Source organism: Manacus vitellinus, unplaced genomic scaffold (genome assembly GCF_001715985.3).
Source record: "Manacus vitellinus isolate BGI_N305 unplaced genomic scaffold, ASM171598v3 scaffold_83_pilon, whole genome shotgun sequence".
In the NCBI taxonomy this organism is placed as follows: domain Eukaryota; kingdom Metazoa; phylum Chordata; class Aves; order Passeriformes; family Pipridae; genus Manacus; species Manacus vitellinus.
The window spans coordinates 335308-355012 of record NW_021940836.1 but is presented as its reverse complement, the minus strand read 5'-3'; the positions used below and the strand labels follow the sequence as shown (position 1 = coordinate 355012).

Sequence of the window (19705 nt, the reverse complement as noted above, 5' to 3'; positions counted from 1 at the left end):
TGTTGTGTCTGTTCACGTAGCATAAGTATATATATGTGGGGCAGGACAGCATAGTCTGAAAATGTAATTAAATAGAATAATAAAAAAAAGGAGTGGTGGTGAAAAACATGCATGCATTATTCTAATCCTGCTCCTTTCATAACAAAGAACAAATGTGTCTGCTGCTACTCCAGTTGCAGTCTGATTTTCTTAATCTATATGCATGCATGAGAAGAAGCAATTCAATAGAAAGTAAATGTAAAATCACGACATAATCACTGTAATGTGTTTAAGGATGGCCTCCTGTAAGCTTACTTTCTTTGCTCTTTCTTCCACTGTAAAGCTCATATAATAAGTATAATGTGAATATAAGGGATGGAGAAAAAAACTAACCAATCTCTTTTTTGCTTTTGAGCCATGTGAAGAATGCCTGCAAAGGTGTTAGTTTCTTTTGTGTATTTTGTTTACTTGTATTATTTGTTCCTCTACACTAGAAATTCAGATGCACCATCAGTGCAAGCAAGAATCTTGGGAGCAAGATTGGTGTTTGTATGAAGTGAGGGAAACAGATGGGAAATAAAGGGATTAAGGGCACCTTAAAGCTTTGTCCTTTCTCTCTATGACTTGTCCTTTTAAGCTATTTTACCCTTTTATTTCCCATTACAGCTCAGTTTTTTGAGCTAATACTTCACAGCCCTGGAGACCAGAACCAGAATCTCCATTCCCTTCCCACCCCTCTAACTTTACTAGTACAAACTAGAATAAAAAAAAAAATTCTTCAGTTTCAAAACATACTTCACAACTGAAAATGGGAACAGGAGGTAGCATTGAACACATGTACTGGTGCATCTAAGGAGTTGGTGCCTAGTATTGCACACTTGATTGCATGGAAATAGCCATGAATTTGACTCTTCCATCTCTACTCTTTCCTACACTTTCATTAGTAGATGATGGTTTCCTCTGTTCCTACTTAAATATGTTGTCAACTTGACATATTAGAAACATGCTGGAATTTGCAGGTGACACGAGCATTTAAATTGTTTCCTTGTCAAGAGCTGTTTTTTGACTTTTGTTTTCATGAGGCAGAAAAACAGAAAATTACTATTAGTCTGTGATTTTATGGTGATCTGAACATATGAGTCCCCAAGGCTGCAGCCCTACTCCTCTTTCTGGTATAGACCCCCTCACTCACACACATGGACAGACAGCCCCTTACTCCTGCATCTCCTGCATTGTGGATCCCCCAGTTGTTAGCCTTGGACATAGAGTTCATCCAATAGCAGGTCTTCCAGTTGACCTCTAGACTTGAGTCTCTCCAAAAGTTGGCCAGGACCACCCTGATCTCTCCAGAAACCAATTCCACTAGTTGCCTCACTTCCAGGGACACAGCTGTCTGCCAAACCACCTTGCTTAACTACTTGCTTAGCCAGCAAATAGCTGCCAGCTATTGTGGCTTGATAGTTCCTAGCAATTACACACTCACTGCAGTTGCTGACACCACAGATGTGTAGACTCTAAAACCTGTAGTCCCATCCAAGCAGCAAACCTGTTTACACATGACTGGCCCATTTTATCCTCTTGTCCCTCTATTTTCCATGCTTGCTCCCCTCTAAATCACCTGGATCCATCCCTTCCCCTGCTTTTGTTTCCTACCCTAAACATCCTATAATAATTCTTGTGCAATTCTGGAATGATATTTCTCCACATCCCATAATGTGTCCCATACTCCTGGACACTAACCTCCCTTGGCCTATAAGGTGAGCGAGCGCTTCTCCAGTTGACTTGTCAAGTGGGTGTCACACCTGGGCAATGGGGCTGAGGGCTCTTCTGGGTCAGGTCTAGCAGGGGGCTGGGGCTCTGTGTTCCTGGCAGAGTTCTTCTAAGTCCCCATGCCTTTGTGCTCATATGTATGTGTAGATAAAAGCCTTTGAGGGGATGATCATTCTCCTTTGATGGCCCTGGGAGTACCCAAGATATTACTGGGATTCCCCACCTGTCCTTGCCTCTCTGTGCTCCTGTTTGTTTGGTTGGTTATCACATAACCAAATCATCACCACCTACAGGGAGGTGAATAAGTAGGCACCAGCCTTCGGATACCAATCATTCCCCCGCAAAGCACAAAAAATTAATTTTTGTCTCCCTTATTTCTCTTTTTATGTGACTCTTATTCAAGAATTCTTAACTACTGGGTAACTGCAAAAACTCTTTGTGTAAGACATGACAGTGATTGATGCTTGGCTCTCTAGTCATATTTGCATTTATTTTTCTGTTGAGAGGCTTTCTGTAGTGTTTGTCATCAGTGTATTTATGTGCTTGTGTAAAGAAGATTCATGATGTGATGAATGATGACCTGACAGGGTTGATATTAACAATTCTACTTAATTTATTTATGTGCTACTATTGTTTGGCTGTAACTGGTAAAATATAAGAGGGACAAAAAGGATGTGGGAGCTCCAAAGATACCTCTCTCTTAATCTGTTTTTACCCAGCTGTTAGTTAGGCTCCAGTCCTTCAGCATCCCCCCATCTCTATGTGCTTTCTCCCTTTCTTTTTTCCCCTCCACCCTCCAATCTGCTGCAGCTGTTAAAGTTTCATCATTGTCTCCAAATACCACATTTCCCATTATCACCTCAGACCCTTCTATGCTAAGGGGAATGTCATTTGTGTGCTCTGCATGTGTATTATTGTTAGATGATCTGCAACCAAAGCGGTACTTACACCTTTGACTGCAGCAAGGCTGAATTCCCTGGTAAGAGGCACACATAAGATGTATAAATATTGAAGGATGAGATTTGCAGACTCACTATCAGGAAGTGGTTACACTTTTTTGTTCCTATGCTCCGCTTTTCAGGTGCCTTTGTACCTGTAGTTAGCCTTATCAGCATCTGATTTAACACTGGATGCCAGCATATTTATCCCTTTTGGCAGTTTTAGTGCTATGTCAGTCATTGACTGTCACAGCTGTATCATATATTAGATAGCTTATCCTAAAAAATGATTTTCAGGTATGAAACTGCTGCTCATTTTGATATACTTTATCAACCTGTTGGGTTTTTTTTTCAGATGATTTTTAGGTTTGCGTGTGTTTTGAATCAACTGCTTTTGTGAATTTCTTTCTGCTCACTATCTTGAGATATCTATGATATCCATTTTGCACTTATCTTGGCTTCCCAACAAAACTCTGGCAATGCCCCTTTTCTTTCTGTACGGTCTTCTGTGATTACTGCAGGCCTGGCAGTGCATCTTAATTTGGACTTAGGGGTCTGCTTGGAGTTCTAACTTGTACCTTGGTTCTGTGTTGCTGTCTTGTTCTTTGTATCTCTGCAATTCTTACTGAATCATTTGTGGGTAAAAGAGACCTTGAGCAAGTCATTAGGCTTTTCACATGTACAGTAGGAATTGCATATCCCACAAAAGGGCCTAAAATAGATGTTAATTACAGTGTTCCTTTGCAACATTTGTGATCCACATGACTAGTTCCCTCTAGTTCTCTTTAAGAGAGGTCTTATATCCTCAGACTGCAAGGCCTGTAGATTTAACTTTCTAGACCAGTGGGAGGAGAACATCATTCCAGGGAACAGAATAGGCCTTTCAGTCAAAATTGGTAGGAGGCACATTGGTATGTACCTGCACATGTGGCCTACATGTGTGTACCTATGTGCCAAAATAAACTGTATAAAATGAAGTCAGGGGACATCTGTGATCACCGATGTAAAGCTTCTATCTGCACACTGGAGAACTGAAAGCATCTGTGTTCAGTGTTACGTGTCGTTGTGTGTTGCCTCATTTCTACACTGGATGCATATTGTGAATTCTGTTGTGCAAATAGAAGCTTACTTTGTGCAGTCTAAGACAGTTTAAAGCAAAATACTTCTGACTGGACTTGTCATCTCCTGTTCTTCCCTCTCGATAAACAGCAAGGGTATTTGCACACAACCGACAATTCCAGGTATTTTTCTTTCTGCTGTCATGTTTGTTTCATTAAATCCTTTGCAAAGAGATAGTGGATGCAGCTCCTTTTGCAGTGCTAGTTCTCTGTATAACGAGCTTAGGATGCTTTCCTGAGTGCAGGAGTTGCAAAGTTAAAGGTTTGCCAGGGTGCCATGTTGAACACTGGTATTGGTTTGGGGTTTGTTACAGAATCAGTGAGGCTGCAGAGGACCTCTGGAGATCCTTTAGTCCGATCCATTTGCTTAAAGCAGGGTCAGCTAGAACAGGTTGCACAAGTCTGTGTCCAGTCAGGTTTTTAATACCTCCAAGGATGGACATTCCACAAGCTTTCTGGGCAATCTGTGCTAGTGTTAGGTAATCCTTAGAGTTAAAAAAAGATTTTTCCTACATTTAATCATAATATCTCAGCGTCTCCTCATATGGAAGATGTTCCAGTCCCTTAAACATCTTTGTGGTCGTTCACTGGAGTCGCTCCAGTATGTTCATGTCTGTCTTGTGCCCAGCACATGTGATAATACTCCAGGTGTGTCCTTACCAGTGCTGAGTAGAGGGAAACACCCACATTCCTTGTCCTGATGGTGTTGTTGCTCTTAATGTAACAACATGCTGTTGGCCTTCTTTGCCTCAAGGGCATGTTGCTTGCTCACGTTGAGCCCATTGTCCAACGAGATCCCCAGTTTTGTTTCTGCAAAGCTGATTTTCAGTCCATCTTCCCCCAGCATATACTGGTGCATGGGGTTATTCCTCTTCAGGTGCAAGACTTTGCATTTCCCTTTGTCACTTTTCACAAGGTTCTTGTGAGCCCATATCTCCAACCTGTCAAGGTCCCTGTGAAGGGTAGCACAACCGTTTGGTGTATCAGCCAGTCTTCCTGATTTTGTAGCCTCTGCAAATTTGTCAAGGAGGGAAAATGGTAATGGCAAATACAGCTTCACAAAATTCTCATTTACTTTGGTAGATCAGAGTGAAAGCAGGATCTTGCCAGGTGCCCCAGAGAGAAAGAGTGTTTGCTGGATGCAGTATGACTGTTGTGTAAAGCTTAAAAGAGTTTCCCTCTATGTCAGGGCTCTTGGATTTGTGTACTGATGAGGACTGTATGTGACCTATCTGTGTTTTAATTATTCAGGAAGGATGTCCTATACATCAGTGCCTGCTGATAACAAATCTGACATGAATACTTCAAATGACTACTTTTGATGCTTGCTTTAGAGCCTGTAAGTCAAAGAGATCCTGGTTGGAAATCCTTATGAGACTCTAGGGAGCCCTGAGGGATGCAGGTGTTGTCTCCCAGTACATAAGTAATGCTCCACACATTTTCAGTTAAGGGAAATGTGAGTTTTTGTAAATAAATATGGATTCATGACTATCTTGGATGGACCTTTCTGTTTCTTACTTTTACTAGTCAGGAGGTACCTGCCCTCTTCAGCAATCTGCGACTTGTGGGCCACCTGATTTTGACATGCTCCGTTCAGGACAGAACGCTCAGCCCTCCTCTACCTGGTGTTGAACGCTGTTGGTTGAAAATCGCATCTGCTATGGCTAATATTCACAGTAAGCAGTCCTGAAAGTGCATTTTTACCTTGTGTTTCTTGACCTAGAGGTTGTGGGGAGATCACTTTAAACGATGTGTTTAAACTCTGCAAGCCCTGGTCTGAAAACAGGTGTTGAAAACTGATTGCCAACTTGCTTTGGGGATGTAGACTTAATTGGTTCATTCTGTTAACAATGTTTTTAATGGATTTATCTATTACAAGTCTCATCAAGTCCTCTCTGCTTTCTCCTGCCAAATAAATATTCCCTAATAATCCCCAAATCTGTTCCTTCATTTTCATTATTTATTTGCTTGTTTAATAAATCAACCTTTTTTTTTTTTTTTTTTTTTTTTTTTTTTTTTTTTTATCCCAGAAGCCTAAACTGACTTAAACATGAGCTGCTCCTTGGCTGAACCACATAGAAGCTTCTGTATAGTGTGCTGTATTTTGTCAGTGTTCTTTGAAGAACCACTGGTACTCCAGATAATCAGGACTACATAGTGATGTTCCTGAGGCGTGTGTAGGTGTCTTGGGAGAATAATATGAAATAGGTCTTGCATGTCTCTGCTAAGCTAAAGCAACAGGGAAACAGTTAGTTCTGGGCTTCCTGCATTGTACTGAGCTTCTGATTTCTAAAGCTGACAATGAAATTCTTGGCTATTTGCAGGATATGAGCTGGATCTCCCATAGAACCCCACTGAAAGTGCCTTCATACTTGACAGTAAAACATTAGTAACTAATATCTTTAGAATAGAATAGACTATTTAAGTTGGAAATTTATTTCAGATAAAATTCTGCTCTGTCAGCATCCTAATGGTGGAATTGCACACACAATTTGCAACACCATTCCCAAGGAAAGAAAAGGAAGGAAATGCAGATTTGCAGATTTTGTCCATGTCACTCACTTACAAATAGGTCCCTGCAGAATAATAAAGAGCTTCAGTGTCATTGGCTTTTTTTTTTTTTTAGCTAAATAGGCATAGACTTCACATACTATAAGGTGCCTCTAGCTGGGTACCATTTTAGGAGAGTTCTGTATTATGTTACATGTTTCTAGCTGGCGGTTCAAATTTCTAAAGTAGGATTTTTCTGATTAGAAGCTAAAGTTTGAATTTCCAGTCCCACTGAATCCCCCTTCAAATCTGCTGACTCTGCCAGGCAGAATGATGTTTTAGTGGATTTGTTAATGTTTAAGCTGCATTCTTATCATTCTTTTCTCACAGGAAAATATCTGTAAATAACTCTGTCTACAATTTCTTGCTCTGCTGGGTTTCCTGTCACTCTCAGGAATTTTAGTGCCTTCTTTATTTTGAGTCTTAGTATATCTCGAAGAGTAACTAATTGAAGGTATGATGATGGATCAGTGCCATTTGGGTAAAGGAGCATATGCCCCTTTCCTACCTTGTTTTAAAGGTACATAGTATCACTTTATCTTTGCATGTGTTATGGGAATTTTTTATTTCTGGGTTTTAATCTTAAAGTAGGATTATTGCAGCACCAGTTTCTTCCTTTGTTTTCTACAAGAGTGATTGAGTCTATTAAGGTTAAGTGCTTGAATCTCACCCAAAAGCCTTTTTTTCCCCCCAGTTCTAAAGGTTTCAACCACAAAAGCTGGTGTCAAAAATTATATTACATTTAGTGTATCAAGAACAAGGGGTCCAGTTTAACTAGGAAAAAATTGCCAAACTGTTACTGAGTAAGAAAGCTAGTTGTATCTTAAAATGGAATTTAAAGCTTTCTTACCCTTCAAGACAATTGGACATATCTATTTAGCCTCACCTCTACTTTTTTGTTTCATTCCCAAAACTACTCTTTGTAGTTTCTTTTGATTCGAAATAGAGGAAATAATGAACTCTTGTCAATAGAGCTCTTGTCAATATATATATATACATATATATATATATATATAAATACTAAAAGATTTTGTAACGTGATTGAGGATAATTGAAAGTTTTACAAATTGACCTGAAATATGAATTTCAGAGCTCTAGAGCAAACAAATTTCAAAAGTTAGCCAGTATTCTTTGTTTGGACCACTGCCAATCCTCATTACACTTGGGATGTGAGGTTTCTATGTTTATCTGAAGAGTTCCTGTTTGACGTTTTTACTGGTTAATTTCTCTCAAAAAAACCCCCAAAATCATCCATGTGTTATCCGGTTTCAAAAACTCGATAGAACATGTGAGGAGTGCTAGGTAGTTCATGTTCATTGTGGATATTGTCTTGAATATCTGATGTCTTTTTGTGACTTTTCACTCCTTTTAAGGATTGCTGTGAGAGTCAGTCAGCAGACTAGTGAGGACCTTGTATGGCATTGTGCTGGGGCAAGAACAAAATGGGTTATGCTTTGGTTTGAGAAAATTCTGTTGAGTCAGCGTTCAGCTGCAGCGCAACAGCAGTGCTGGCTTGTGTCAGGAGTGCGGTTGGAGCAGAGTACAGAAAGCTGTGCATTATATCTACTCCAAGCATGTAAGGATTCTCCTCTTTCTCCATAGCTGAGTGCCTGAGTTGGATGAAAGCTTTATCATATGCCTCAGCTGTTGGGCGTGGAACTCTCTTCACTGAAAGGGTGGGATACATGTGGCTCATGGAAGTCCTGAGCATGGAAAGTCATGGTTGTCTTACAAATGCCACCTTAGGAATTTCAGGTTTTTTAGGTTTTCTAGTCTCCATAGTCAACCCTGAGGGTTAGACAGCTATATGTAGAGGGGAATGTGTTGTAATTGTGTGCTTGCCTATAACAGGTAGGCAAATATATGCAATAAGTGTGACACAATAATAAGAACTACAAGTGCTGACTGTTTTAAGTAACATCTTTTTGCTGTGGTTGGCTGGCAGTTTGGACTTAATTGGAAGTTATTTTATTATTGTGATAATTTATATTGAATTTAAATGCATTGTACTGGCTGATAGGAATATTATAAATGTAGCAAATCTGCTGCTGGGTAGTCTATAATACAGGGCATTTTCAAGAACTGGCAGGTTTTGTACAGCCTGAATTATCATGCAAAATGTCTGAAAGCATATGATTTATGCCAAAGGTGCTGTAAGATTGCATAAATTTAAGACTTTTATTCTGAACTATTGCATTCATGCACTAAAATAATTATAGGGTGCTGACGATGCAGCACCATTTAAGATAATGAATGACTTAATTTTACTTAAGTCTATTGTTAAACATAAAACTAAGCTACTGTATTAAAAAAAAGAAAAGAAAAACCCTGCATAAGAAGATGAAATGCTGTCAAGTCATAGATCATAACACTGCAACTGGGAGTTGCTCTCTGTGGTGAAATTGTATTGCTTTTACCTCCTTTTTTTAAAGCGTCCTTACATGATCAAACAATTCATTCAAATGTTGAAATTTGGTGAGATCTCTGTTGCTGTTAACTTTTTGTATTGGCTATCTAAGAGCATGGGCAGTTCTGATCTGAACTGACTCACTGCTAAACCTGCCATAATTATTTATTATCACTGTCTATGATTGGGGGTGGGGATATCACTATTTCTGGCATGGTGATGCTCAGAAGTAGAAAATTACTGGGTCTCATGTATGCATTTAGTACCATAGCGGTTCATGTGATGGTTACCACTTGGATGTGCACACCTACACTGTGAAGTTGAACCCAAGACTGTCTGCATGACCATGTTCTCTCTGGAAACCAGCTTCCTCTGTGGGTGTCTATGGGACATCTGGGAGGCCATTGTTTGTGCTGTAGGAGTCCAGGCTATCTTCTGGGCAGTAGGAGAGCTTGTCTGTGCACTCAGGCGGGGGTTTGTGAGCCCTGCAGGGTAAGGAAGAACTTGGCAGGCTATTGGCACAAAAGCAGTCTGTTCTCTTGTCCTCATCCTTACAAACGGGTTGTGTTTACCAGCAAAGTACTTGGTTTTCTTTGTTTGACAGACCAGATGAAAAAGATTAGTAAACTATGAAAAAGACTTAAAGAAAAAAAATCCCCACCAAGTTACATCTGCTGTGAAGCAGAGCCTGAAGAGGTAACTTTGAACCAAAGAGCTTGGTCAGTCAGTTGACAGGACAAAGAAATGATGCTGAGAGATGGCCCATGTCAAACCATGTGTCCAGCCTGTGTCAAATCAAGACGTAGCATCCATCACTCAGCAGTCCTTCCTTGTGCAGTGTTGGGGCTCGTTAGGTCCCAGTCCTCATTAGTTACCTATTAGTAGCCTACCGCTGTGTGGCACCTTAGTATAAGACTGGGTTTGGTGTCCCAAGCAGAAGCAATGGAGCTGGAGAGGAGGAAGCGTAGGGAAGGATGGATGCTATAGACATTCAGTTGTACTATTCTTTGACTCCCTGTACAACTCCCTTACAGTGTTAACAAGAGAAGTCTACAATGCATCACAAGTAGTTGCCCCTTCATTTGTTTTTCAGTCACCATCAACATTGAAGTGGGAAATGGAAAAAAGTGCAATGGGAGAGGAATAATAGATAAATAGCTGATGCTATTTATTAGCAGTTCTTTCCAGGTCAGCATGACACTGACAAACCAAGTCCAAGTCATGCTAGAAATTTTTGATAAGAGCTCAGACATTTAATATTTGAGGTGACATTTCTAGTTTAAGTTGTGATAGAGGTATCTTAGCAATTTTTATATTTTTGTGTTTCACATCAGCCCTCCAGTTTTATTTATTATATTTCCAATTCTGAGCATTCTAATCTTTTTCTTTTTAAAGTAAACCTAAAATATTTATCTGTATTTGTCTGCCAGAAAGAGTGCTGTTGATATAAACAGATATACTGGTGCTCTGTTTTCCCAGCCTTCCAGAAAACAGCTATTCAGCAATACTTGCAGTGAAATATATGGTCTTCAGGTGATTGAAGAGAGGTGTGAACTTAAAGGCTTTTGTGGAACTATGCTGGATTCTTCTAGGATAACTTTCATTCCAACTTTGATAAAGCGAGTGAAAGAACTGTAAAAAGCCTGACAATTGCAAGAGAGTGACCTATAGTAGGGTGACCTCTAAAGAAGGAAGAATGAGCAGCTTCACTTTTTTTTTCCTCTCATCTATGCTGCTTAAAGAAAGCTTGGAAGATTATTTCCATGTTTTTGCCACTCCTAGCAATAGAAACTCAGATCTGGCTAAACATCAAAAGACCTTTTCAGTAATTGGAGAGTAGTGGCATTACATCTTTTGAATTAATTTGGAAATAAATTATTAGTTAAAGATCCCTATCCTTTTTTTTTTTTATGTAAAACACTTTTTGAATTCATTGAGAAATTTAAGGATGGAAGAACCACAAGTCCACAGCAGAATTGTCTATTTTCAGAAAACAGTGAAACCCAAACTTTATCATTCTGCTGTATTAAAGACACCCAAAAGTCGAAAACCTGTTGAGAAAAATGCTTACCTTTTTTGGTTTTTTTTAGTGCAGCTTTAAATTTCTAATTTTATGGTAAGTTAAATAAAATGTAAATTATCTGATTTAATTTTTTTTTTCATTATTAATTTAGTTGCCATCATCTGTGGAAAAACAGATTTGGTGTTAACTTTGGTGCTCATTTTGGCTGGGAGAGTGGAAAACAGGAAAACGATTTTACTACTTCTCATGGATTAATGGTCCACCGATTAGGAATTTTAATTTCCATATGGTTTGCATTATGTTAAAAACCTCGAAAATTATTTATTAGCTGTTGTAATATTTAATTTAGGATTATGTAAAATTGGATGTGGTTTGAAATCTGGAAATGAGTTTAAACTGTAAAAATTTGTTATATAGTTATATAAGGCTATGTTAATTGTGCTGGAGGCTTGAAGAATAATGTTTTTGAAAACATGCTTTGCATTTAAAATTAGCACTAGTATCTACTAAATGGTGAACTTTATTTGTTAGTCACCGTGTTAAAGTATAAAAATGGAACTTATCATTTGTGTTTCAAGGTTTAGGGTTTTTTTAGTTGGGAAGAATCTATTTTCTCTTTTTTTTTTTTTTTTTTTTTTTTTTGTGCTCTGCAACTTCATGTGAGGTCATGTTGGAGATTAACCCCAGCTGTCAACTTAGTCCCATGCAGCTGCTTGCTTGCTCATTCCCCCTGCAGTGGGCTAGGGGACAGAATCAGAAGAGTAAAAGTGAGAAAACTCATGGGTTGAGATAAAGACAGTTTACTAGGGAAAGCAAAATTTGAGCACTCAAGCAAAGCAAAACAAGGAATTTTTTCACCACTTTCACAACTTCACATGGGCAGGCAGGTCTTTGCCACCCCCAGCACAGCAGGGCTCCATCACACATAACAGTGACCTGGGAAGACAAACACCATCGCCCTGAACATTCCCCCCTTTCTTCTTCTTCCCCAAGCTTTTTATACTAACCATGACACATATGGTGTGGGTGATCCCTTGGGTCCTGGCTGTGTCCCCTCCCAACTTCTCATGCACCCCAAGCCTCCTCACTGGTGGGGTGGTGTGAGGAGCAGAAAAAGCCTTAATGCTGTGCAAGCATTGCTTAGTGATATCAAAAGAAACATCTTTGTATTATCAGCACTCTTTCCAGCATAAATCCAAAACACAGCCCCATACCAGCTACTGTGAAGAAAATTAACTGTACCCCAGTCAAAAGCAGCACAGGTGGTGATGAAACAGAACTAGTTGTTTAAGCTGAAATGAGAACAGTAGCTTCTCAGAAAATATTGCTGCTGTCAAAGGTGGTATCACCCGGTTCTATTCTACACTTTAGTTAACAGCAAACCTGGAATGCTTGAATATGTCTATCTAATTAAAATAATTTTAATAGCTTGGCAATTTTTAGCTCTTAGAAGTTGTCATAACTTGTAAATTTTAGTAATTTCATTTTAGATGAAAATATACCTTATCCTTGCAGTTGTATCTGGTTTACTTAAAGCATTGAGAGACAAGGCAGTCATTGGTCATAACCAGTACAGGTTCATGCGGGGAAAGTCCTTTTATGATAAGGTCACTCCCCTAGTTGGCCAAGGGAAGCCTTCTTTTTTTTTTATTAATTTAGCAAAGCTTTTTGTACTGCCTCTCACAGTATCCTTCTTGGTAAACTGTTCAGCACACAGATAGACAAGTCTATAGGACATTGAGTGAATGATTGGCTGTCAGGTTGGGCTCAAAGGTTATAGTAAATGCAGTTACATCAGGCTGGCAGTTGGTCACCAGTGGAGTTCCTCAGGGCTCAGTTTTAGGGCCAGTGCTCTTTAATGTCTTCATAAATTTTCTGGACACTGCAATCAAACTTACACTAAGTAATTTTACTGACAAGGAGGAGCTGTGGGCACCCTCAAGGGTAGAGGGGCCTTACAGAGGGATCTGGATAGCCTAGAGAGGTGGACAGTCGCCAACCATACGAAATTTAGCAAGGGCAAGTGCTGGATTCTCCACCTGTGATGGGGTAATCCTGGTCCTCTCTCTGGTCACCAGTGACAGGACACAAGAAAATGGAATGAAGCTACATCAGGGAAATCCTGCTGAGACATTAGAAGAAGTTTCTTCACTGAGAGGATGGTCTGTCACTGCAACAGGCTCCCCAGGAAGTGATCACAGCATCAGGCCTGTCAGAGTTCAAGGAGCGTCTGGCCAATGCCCTTAGTCCTACAGTTGAGTTTTAGGCAGTCCAGTGAGGAGCAGGGAATTGGACTTGATGTTTCTTATGTGTCCCTTACCTTCAACTAGAAATGTTCTGTGATTCTATGATTCATTCTTTTACCTACTATGTGGAAAATGACATGGCTCTCATTTAAAATGCAGCAACCACCTGCCAAGTTGTTAACAGAATTTTAATTAATTCATTTTCCTTCAGTTACTCTGAACATTTTAGCGTATTCAGTCTTTGTTTTAAAGAAATGACTGTCTGCATTCACTTACGATGATGTAGATTTTTGCATTTGAAAGATGAACAAAGATCTTGGATAATGTTAATTTCTGCAAGGTCTGGTGTAAAAGTGCTGAAATGTATTTTTTAGCTGCTTTGCGAGACTTTTGGAGAGGCTAGTTTCCCATTAGGGTTTCAATTTCAGAATGGAAAAGACACATGTAGCAAGCAGTCTCTCCATTGCCATGTTGCAGCAGAATCCCATAAGTGAGGTATCTGCCTGTAATTCAAAACTTCAAGAGGGATCCAGCTGAAGCAACAAAGGTCCCACTTTTGGCATTTGTGCAGCAGCTGCCTGGGCATTGTGCCATTCATCAGAGGCAATACACATTCCCTCTCAATCCTGCTGTGATTCCCTTCCTCCCCCCTGTTGCAAATGCTTTCGTAGAGCTAAGCTACGTGAACTTTCATCAGAGGAGGTGAAAGTGGTGTTGCTCATTCTGAACATACTGGCATTGTTTTCCCAAGTTCAAGTCCCACTGAAGGTTTATTCCTGTTTTTCTCCTCACAGTTGCTCCCTTTTAGCCCTACAGTTGACTTGCTCTTTGGTGTAATTACATGAAAAAAGCTAAGAGCCTTTTCCAGGCAAAGAAAATTAATGTCCTTTTATACTGAGCTGTACTACATTACCAGTAATCCGGTTATGTTTGGTCCTTTGCAAATGAAGACCATAAAAGACAAGCAGCTTTGATCCATCTCAGTTACAATTGCCATGATATCCCATCCTTGGAGTCAATGTGGAGTTTTTTCAGCAACAGTTGGTACAGTTACTGAATGTGGAACTTAATTTTCATTGTTACATGATATAAATGATGGTTGGGGAGATTATTACATCATTTTGTAAGAAGCTGTAGCTAAAAACAAATATCATCTATCTCTCTCCTGGGAAAAAAAGAAATTGAAATAAAACCAAAACTTTGTCATCATGAAATAAATCTTAGGAACCTCTGCACAAGAGCAGCTGTGAAAGGGAATACCGGATGGGTGGTCTCTCCATCAGGGAAATTTTTTCTCTCTCTCTCTTTCACAAAAGCCTTGCTGATGCAAAGAGGTTGCTGAGCATTTAGATGAGGTCCTAAGGGATAAACCAACTTTCTATTTTAATATATATTGTGGTAAGATTGTTGTGTTTAAAGTTAACTTCAATTATTTCCCATGTGATCTTTTTGGTTATCTATTAAAGTAAGAAACTGCTGTGAAAAAATAGGTGTAGAAGTAATGTTCATTATGAGTAATGATACATTTTGGCGGTCGAAAGAGCCTCTTTGGGTCACCCCTGCCAAAGAGGAGATTCCACACACAGAACCTAGAAGTTAGTTCTCTGAATTGCTTTTAAACCCTTTAAGTTGTTGAGCATTGCAGCTGGCCTTTTGACCTTCCTCTTAAACCCATCCTTCCAGTGTTTAAGGGAAAAAATTCCAGGAAGACAGATGATATGTATGTAATGATCTACAATATTTTCTCCATATCCGTATCACTGGTTTGCATCTAGCCCAGGTGGTAAAGTCTGAAAGCTGTTGCCAACTGATAGCTTTCTACTGGGCTGTGAGAAATGAGCACCCATCCAGGACTCAGTGAGTAGAGACTTCTAGAGTTGAAATGCAGTTTCGCTGCTTAGTACCTATTTGCAGTGTCAGCAGAGCTGCTGATGCAGAAAGAGACTCAGGACACTGAATTCCTTTGGACTTATGCAGCCCAAAAATAACTGTGTGTGTTTCAGAAGAGACTGTAATGGAGAGCTATATTACAAATAGACTTTGTACAAACCCGACAATTTTGTTTTCATATAGTAAGGTGTTAACAGCAAATGTAGTAAAACCAGTAATAGGAATTAACTATACTGGGTTTCCATACTAAGTAGGAAACAAAGGATAGCACTGGGGCTGCTGAAGTTAAGCACTGACAAGAAGTTAAAAGCAAGGGGAGCTTGTGGTGGCTGCTGTGACAGTCTTGGCACAGATTGCCTGAGAAAGGTGCAGAGCTTCCAGCCGTGGAGGCTTTTAGGAACATGTATTGTATAAGCCACTTAGATGGAGCCCACAACCCTGGATAGTGAGTAGGTATTTCTGCAATTATATTGAGGTCTGGCAGATGTGAAATATTTCCCACAGAACTGTGAGAGGCAGTGGGTTTTTTCCTCTGCTGGTCTCTTGGGAAGCAGTTACAGGCCATCTCTACTGTTTCCCAGCTGTGAATGTGGCATGAAGCACCTGGAAGAGCTGGAACTGGGACACAGTTTCCTGCTGAGCAGATGTCTGTTGATACTGCTTCTGGAGAGATGGGTATACTAAAGGAGTGTTTGAGCCTTACTTGGCTGTGAGTCTGATTCTGTGAAAGTTAGGGAACAATGGGATTAAGGTACATGACTGTTGGTTGGTTACCTTATGTGGATTAAGTGTGACACCACTTTACGAGTTCCCTGAGATGCCATCTCAGTGTCTTCAAGGGGAGTGTGCTGCACCATATAGCCAAGGATCACCTGTTTTACTTTTTACTCATTATTCAGTTGTAATTACTGTATGCTGCTTAAACTCTGCTCTGAAGATTGCAATGACCTTATTGTGATGATATTGGAGTGCTTTATAAAATTTTAGGACTTAATTTTTCAGAGCACTTGTTTGAGGGAGAGTAGAGGGGGTTGCCATTTCTCCATTATAACACATGGGAGTTGAGCACAACAAGGTTCAGAAAGTTTTTCTTTTCTGCCCTGTATTTTTTCAGGACACTTTGTTTTAAATAACAGCCTGTGTTCATGGTGCAAGTCCCACTGTAATTGTAAGTGCTTGGCCATTCTGCCTGTGGAGCAACCTTGGTCTGAAGAAAAACAACTAAGGAACAAGGAATGTGATTAGTAGGAACATGACTATGTGAGGAATTTTGCTATGCATTGCAAAAAGACTCTGTGGTAAATGAAAGGATCATGTTGGATTTCAAGGACAGGAGTTGACTGGCTTGACATTCAGAGCATTGTTCCTGTCTTTCTCCCTTGCAGGACCTGTGTCCTCAAGTGTTACATGATTAGGTTGTACACGATACTGCTTTCTCCCTAGAGCTAGCTAGTCCATGCCCATGGAATGTGAAACTCACTTCTATTTTCATAGAGAAAATAAAGCTGTAATTGCAGGAATGGACCTGCAGTGGACTGGTAGTGATGGTTCCCAGTGTCCAGTGGGTGAATTTGCAATCGTAATGTCCTTTTGATGTGGATGTCAGCATATTACTTCCCAGGTTTTAAAAAAGCGAACATTAATCCCCCTCATCTCTTCCATGTATCTGTTGCTGCTATCATGGATTGCAGGCAGGCAGCTCTAGAGTCACAGAACTCACTTCTGCCCCTTTGCTGATGGTTCTATTCCAACCTTGTTTGACAAATGGTTGTCTTCTGTGTTGGTCACTTTGCCTTTGGGCTTTGCAGCTCTTACCTGTGCACTGAGATATTTAAAAAGGCAGCTGGGTCTTGCCCTGCACTCTGGTAAGGAGTTCCTTCTTGGAGGAAGCTCCCTTTCCCTCAAAGATAAGTTTGACTCTGTTATCAAGTTTCAGTGGTGACTTGTGTATCTGTGGTCTTATTTTAGTCACCTTCTTCTCCTCTGGCCTTTTCACATCTCTGTGCTCCACAGATTTTTCATAATTGTGTTCTTGTTCGTTGCTGGTCTGTACCACTGGTATTTCTGAGGCCTTTCAGTGTAAGCAGCTGGGTTTTCCACAACATTCTGGTGAGCTTTAGAACGTTTCTTGTACAGTATTCGATAAAATACCGTCTCATGTGGAAAGTTTAACCCCCTTTGAAGACAAAGAAGCATTTTATAAATATATTTGCAAATAAATGGATTGCTATTTTCATCACTGCAAATACAGCCCGTTCTTGGGATTGATTATGGGAATTATGAAATAGTTGGTTTTTCTTCACTTGTCAGGTTTTCTCATTAAATCTGATGGTAGGTACTTTTTATTTTAACTCTGGACAACATTTTGCCCAAAAGGTCATTGTGCATGAAGATAAAATGGTGCTGTTTTGAATGTTCCTTCCTTGTTCATGAGGTTGATTCAAGTCCCTAATAGTGTTATGTGTTCCTCCCTACTTTCTTCTAGAATCTAAGACCACCCTCTTGAGTGCTTCTGCTGTCTCAGAATAATTTCATGATACTTACTTGCTCCTTCTATAGAGGAAGCAACCTCTAATTGTGAATTATTTCCCTGAATACTTCCCATCTTTCATGGTGGTGTTCACCTGGACTTGTCTTCCAGCACACACATGAGCAAGAGCATATAAAGAAAGTGAAAATTATTCATTAATGATCTAACACCCCATTGTGATCAGAATTGAGCTCTATAGGCTTCAAATGTGAAAGATCATATCAGCTGATGAGAACAACAGATCCTTACTGCAGCAGCAGTATGATTCCCATTTTCTGTAAATGGAAATGGAAAGCTACAATTCTCTTGTCAGTAGAGTGTGAGAGCTGGGATGAAGATGTATCAGTATTCCTAATAATGTATGTATAGCCTGAATGTTCATAACTCATTCCAAATGTGACCTTCAAAATAGTTATGCACTGAATATGCAAGGTTGATTTTGTTTATTTTAACTTTGGGAGAGGGCTACAGGTAGAAATAGATTTTGTAAAATGTGTTAGTTCTTATGTGATCTCCTCAAAATCCATAATTCCTGTCAATGTCTATTGAGTTCTCTATGTGAAAGAAGTGTAGAAGGCTTTTGGGCTCCAAGCTCTCTTAAGAATCTGAGGTTAAAACAGGAGCTTTAATGCTACCTCCTCTTCCATCTTTGAAGAATTAATGGATGTTCTCCACTGTAGCTATTTTTTTTATTAGTTTTCTCTGTGAATTTTATTCTGATATTTTATATGCAGTGTCTTTCAGGCTAAGAGTGTGAGGTGCTTTCCAGACTCCCTTATAAAATTTTGGGATCTGCCTTAGTGTTTCCTTTCCTCTTTTAGACTAAAGTGCTTGTTCATTCTCTCCCCGCCCTCCCCGCCCCCACTGCCCTGATTTCCCACTGCTATCTCAGGATGCAATGCTCCTGGTGCTTTGATATGCTTGGGCTTACACTTTCTATTTGAGCTGAGCTCCCTGTCATGGGATAGTTACAGGCCACATTCCCGTGCTGGAAATAGATACTTTTTGCATAACCTGCTTCCTTATAGCCTTTAGCATCTAAAGCCTCTGGTAAAGCACTGTCTCCACTACCATAGATGGAGCAGCATGGGAATCATCAGAAGATGAGAAAGGTGACAGGAAGAATGTAAAAGCTTGCTAGGTTCCTAAGAGGTGGAAGTTCAGAGTGTCTGTTTGTTGTGAGATATCCTCACTGTACTATTATTTTTATTTAAACTAAATAACAGAACCCATCTTTTTCTTATTAGATATAGATGTAGAAAAACCCCCAAATACCTTATGAGGCACTGAATGACTTAATGCACAAGCACTTGTAGTCTCTTCATTCTCCTCTGTGCCCTTAATAGGAAATTATTCAGCATGATCTGCTTTTGATTTTGCCAAAAGATGTCTTCTCAAGACCCAAGCAGCAAAACTGAAATATTGCTCAGAATGTGTTCTAATGATCATCAACTGCCTATTTAACTGTTGTTTACTTCCTCATAAAAAGAAATGTAAGGAGGTAATTTTTTTGTTAAAAGGTTACTCTTCATTTCGGGGTACTATAATATTAAGCAAGGACTGTCTGTAAACATAAATTTCTGTAGTTCTGAATTAATTTTTGCCTGCGATTCTGTCAACAACTACAACTGACTTTGGGAAAGTCACTTTTCTCATATGAATATCTGCTTCCAGTCTTTAAAATAGCACTCCTTTTTCTCTTAGGATTCCAGCTCTTTACTGCAGAGACAGCTTCAAGTGACGGTGTCCAGTTGTTGGAGGAGGCACCCCTTGAATCATGACAAACTTAAATTCAGCTTCCCACTCCTGCCAAAGTTTCCTGTGTGAGCTTTGACAATTCACTTGACATCTCTCTGCTGTCCATGAATGGGATAATAGGCAATGTCCTGCTGTACAAGAATATCCAGGAGATGCACCTTCAAGAATCGAATTTCAAGAATTTAGGTTGTGGTTATACAGCTTTTGAAACTGACCCTAAACTGCAGTTGCTGTGATCCAGTTCTGCCCTCCTTTTTCCCTGAGTACGCTTTCCTCTGTTTGCCCTGGCCAGACTGATGGTGCTTTTTCTTCATAGGGATAGTTTGTGATTGGCTCAGCTTCTTGAAGTGTCTCACTGAATAGATGTGAATGCCAGCACTTGGGAAGGGTGGGGTGCTGCAGGGGAAGTGAGGAGACCAGAGGAACTCAGGGGTTTGGATTTACAATGGCTCTAAGTTGCCAAAACCCTGCAACCTAGAAAGAGACTGCAGTGTCT

General features: G+C 39.9%; 1 protein-coding gene across 2 annotated transcripts in view; it reads left to right on the top strand.

Annotated features, from left to right (window-relative positions):
* The window catches only part of TSPAN9 (tetraspanin 9), a 161338-nt gene that overhangs the window by 26531 nt on the left and 115102 nt on the right, over window positions 1–19705 (top strand). The window contains exon 1 of one of the 2 annotated variants that reach the window (XM_029964890.1): window positions 5339–5481. The exons of the other annotated variant lie outside the window; for it this stretch is intronic. Coding sequence (XP_029820750.1) covers window positions 5466–5481 — 16 coding nt within the window. The 5' untranslated portion in view covers window positions 5339–5465. Of the gene's footprint in view, window positions 1–5338; window positions 5482–19705 lie in introns of those variants that run through there. 2 annotated transcript variants of the gene reach the window in all.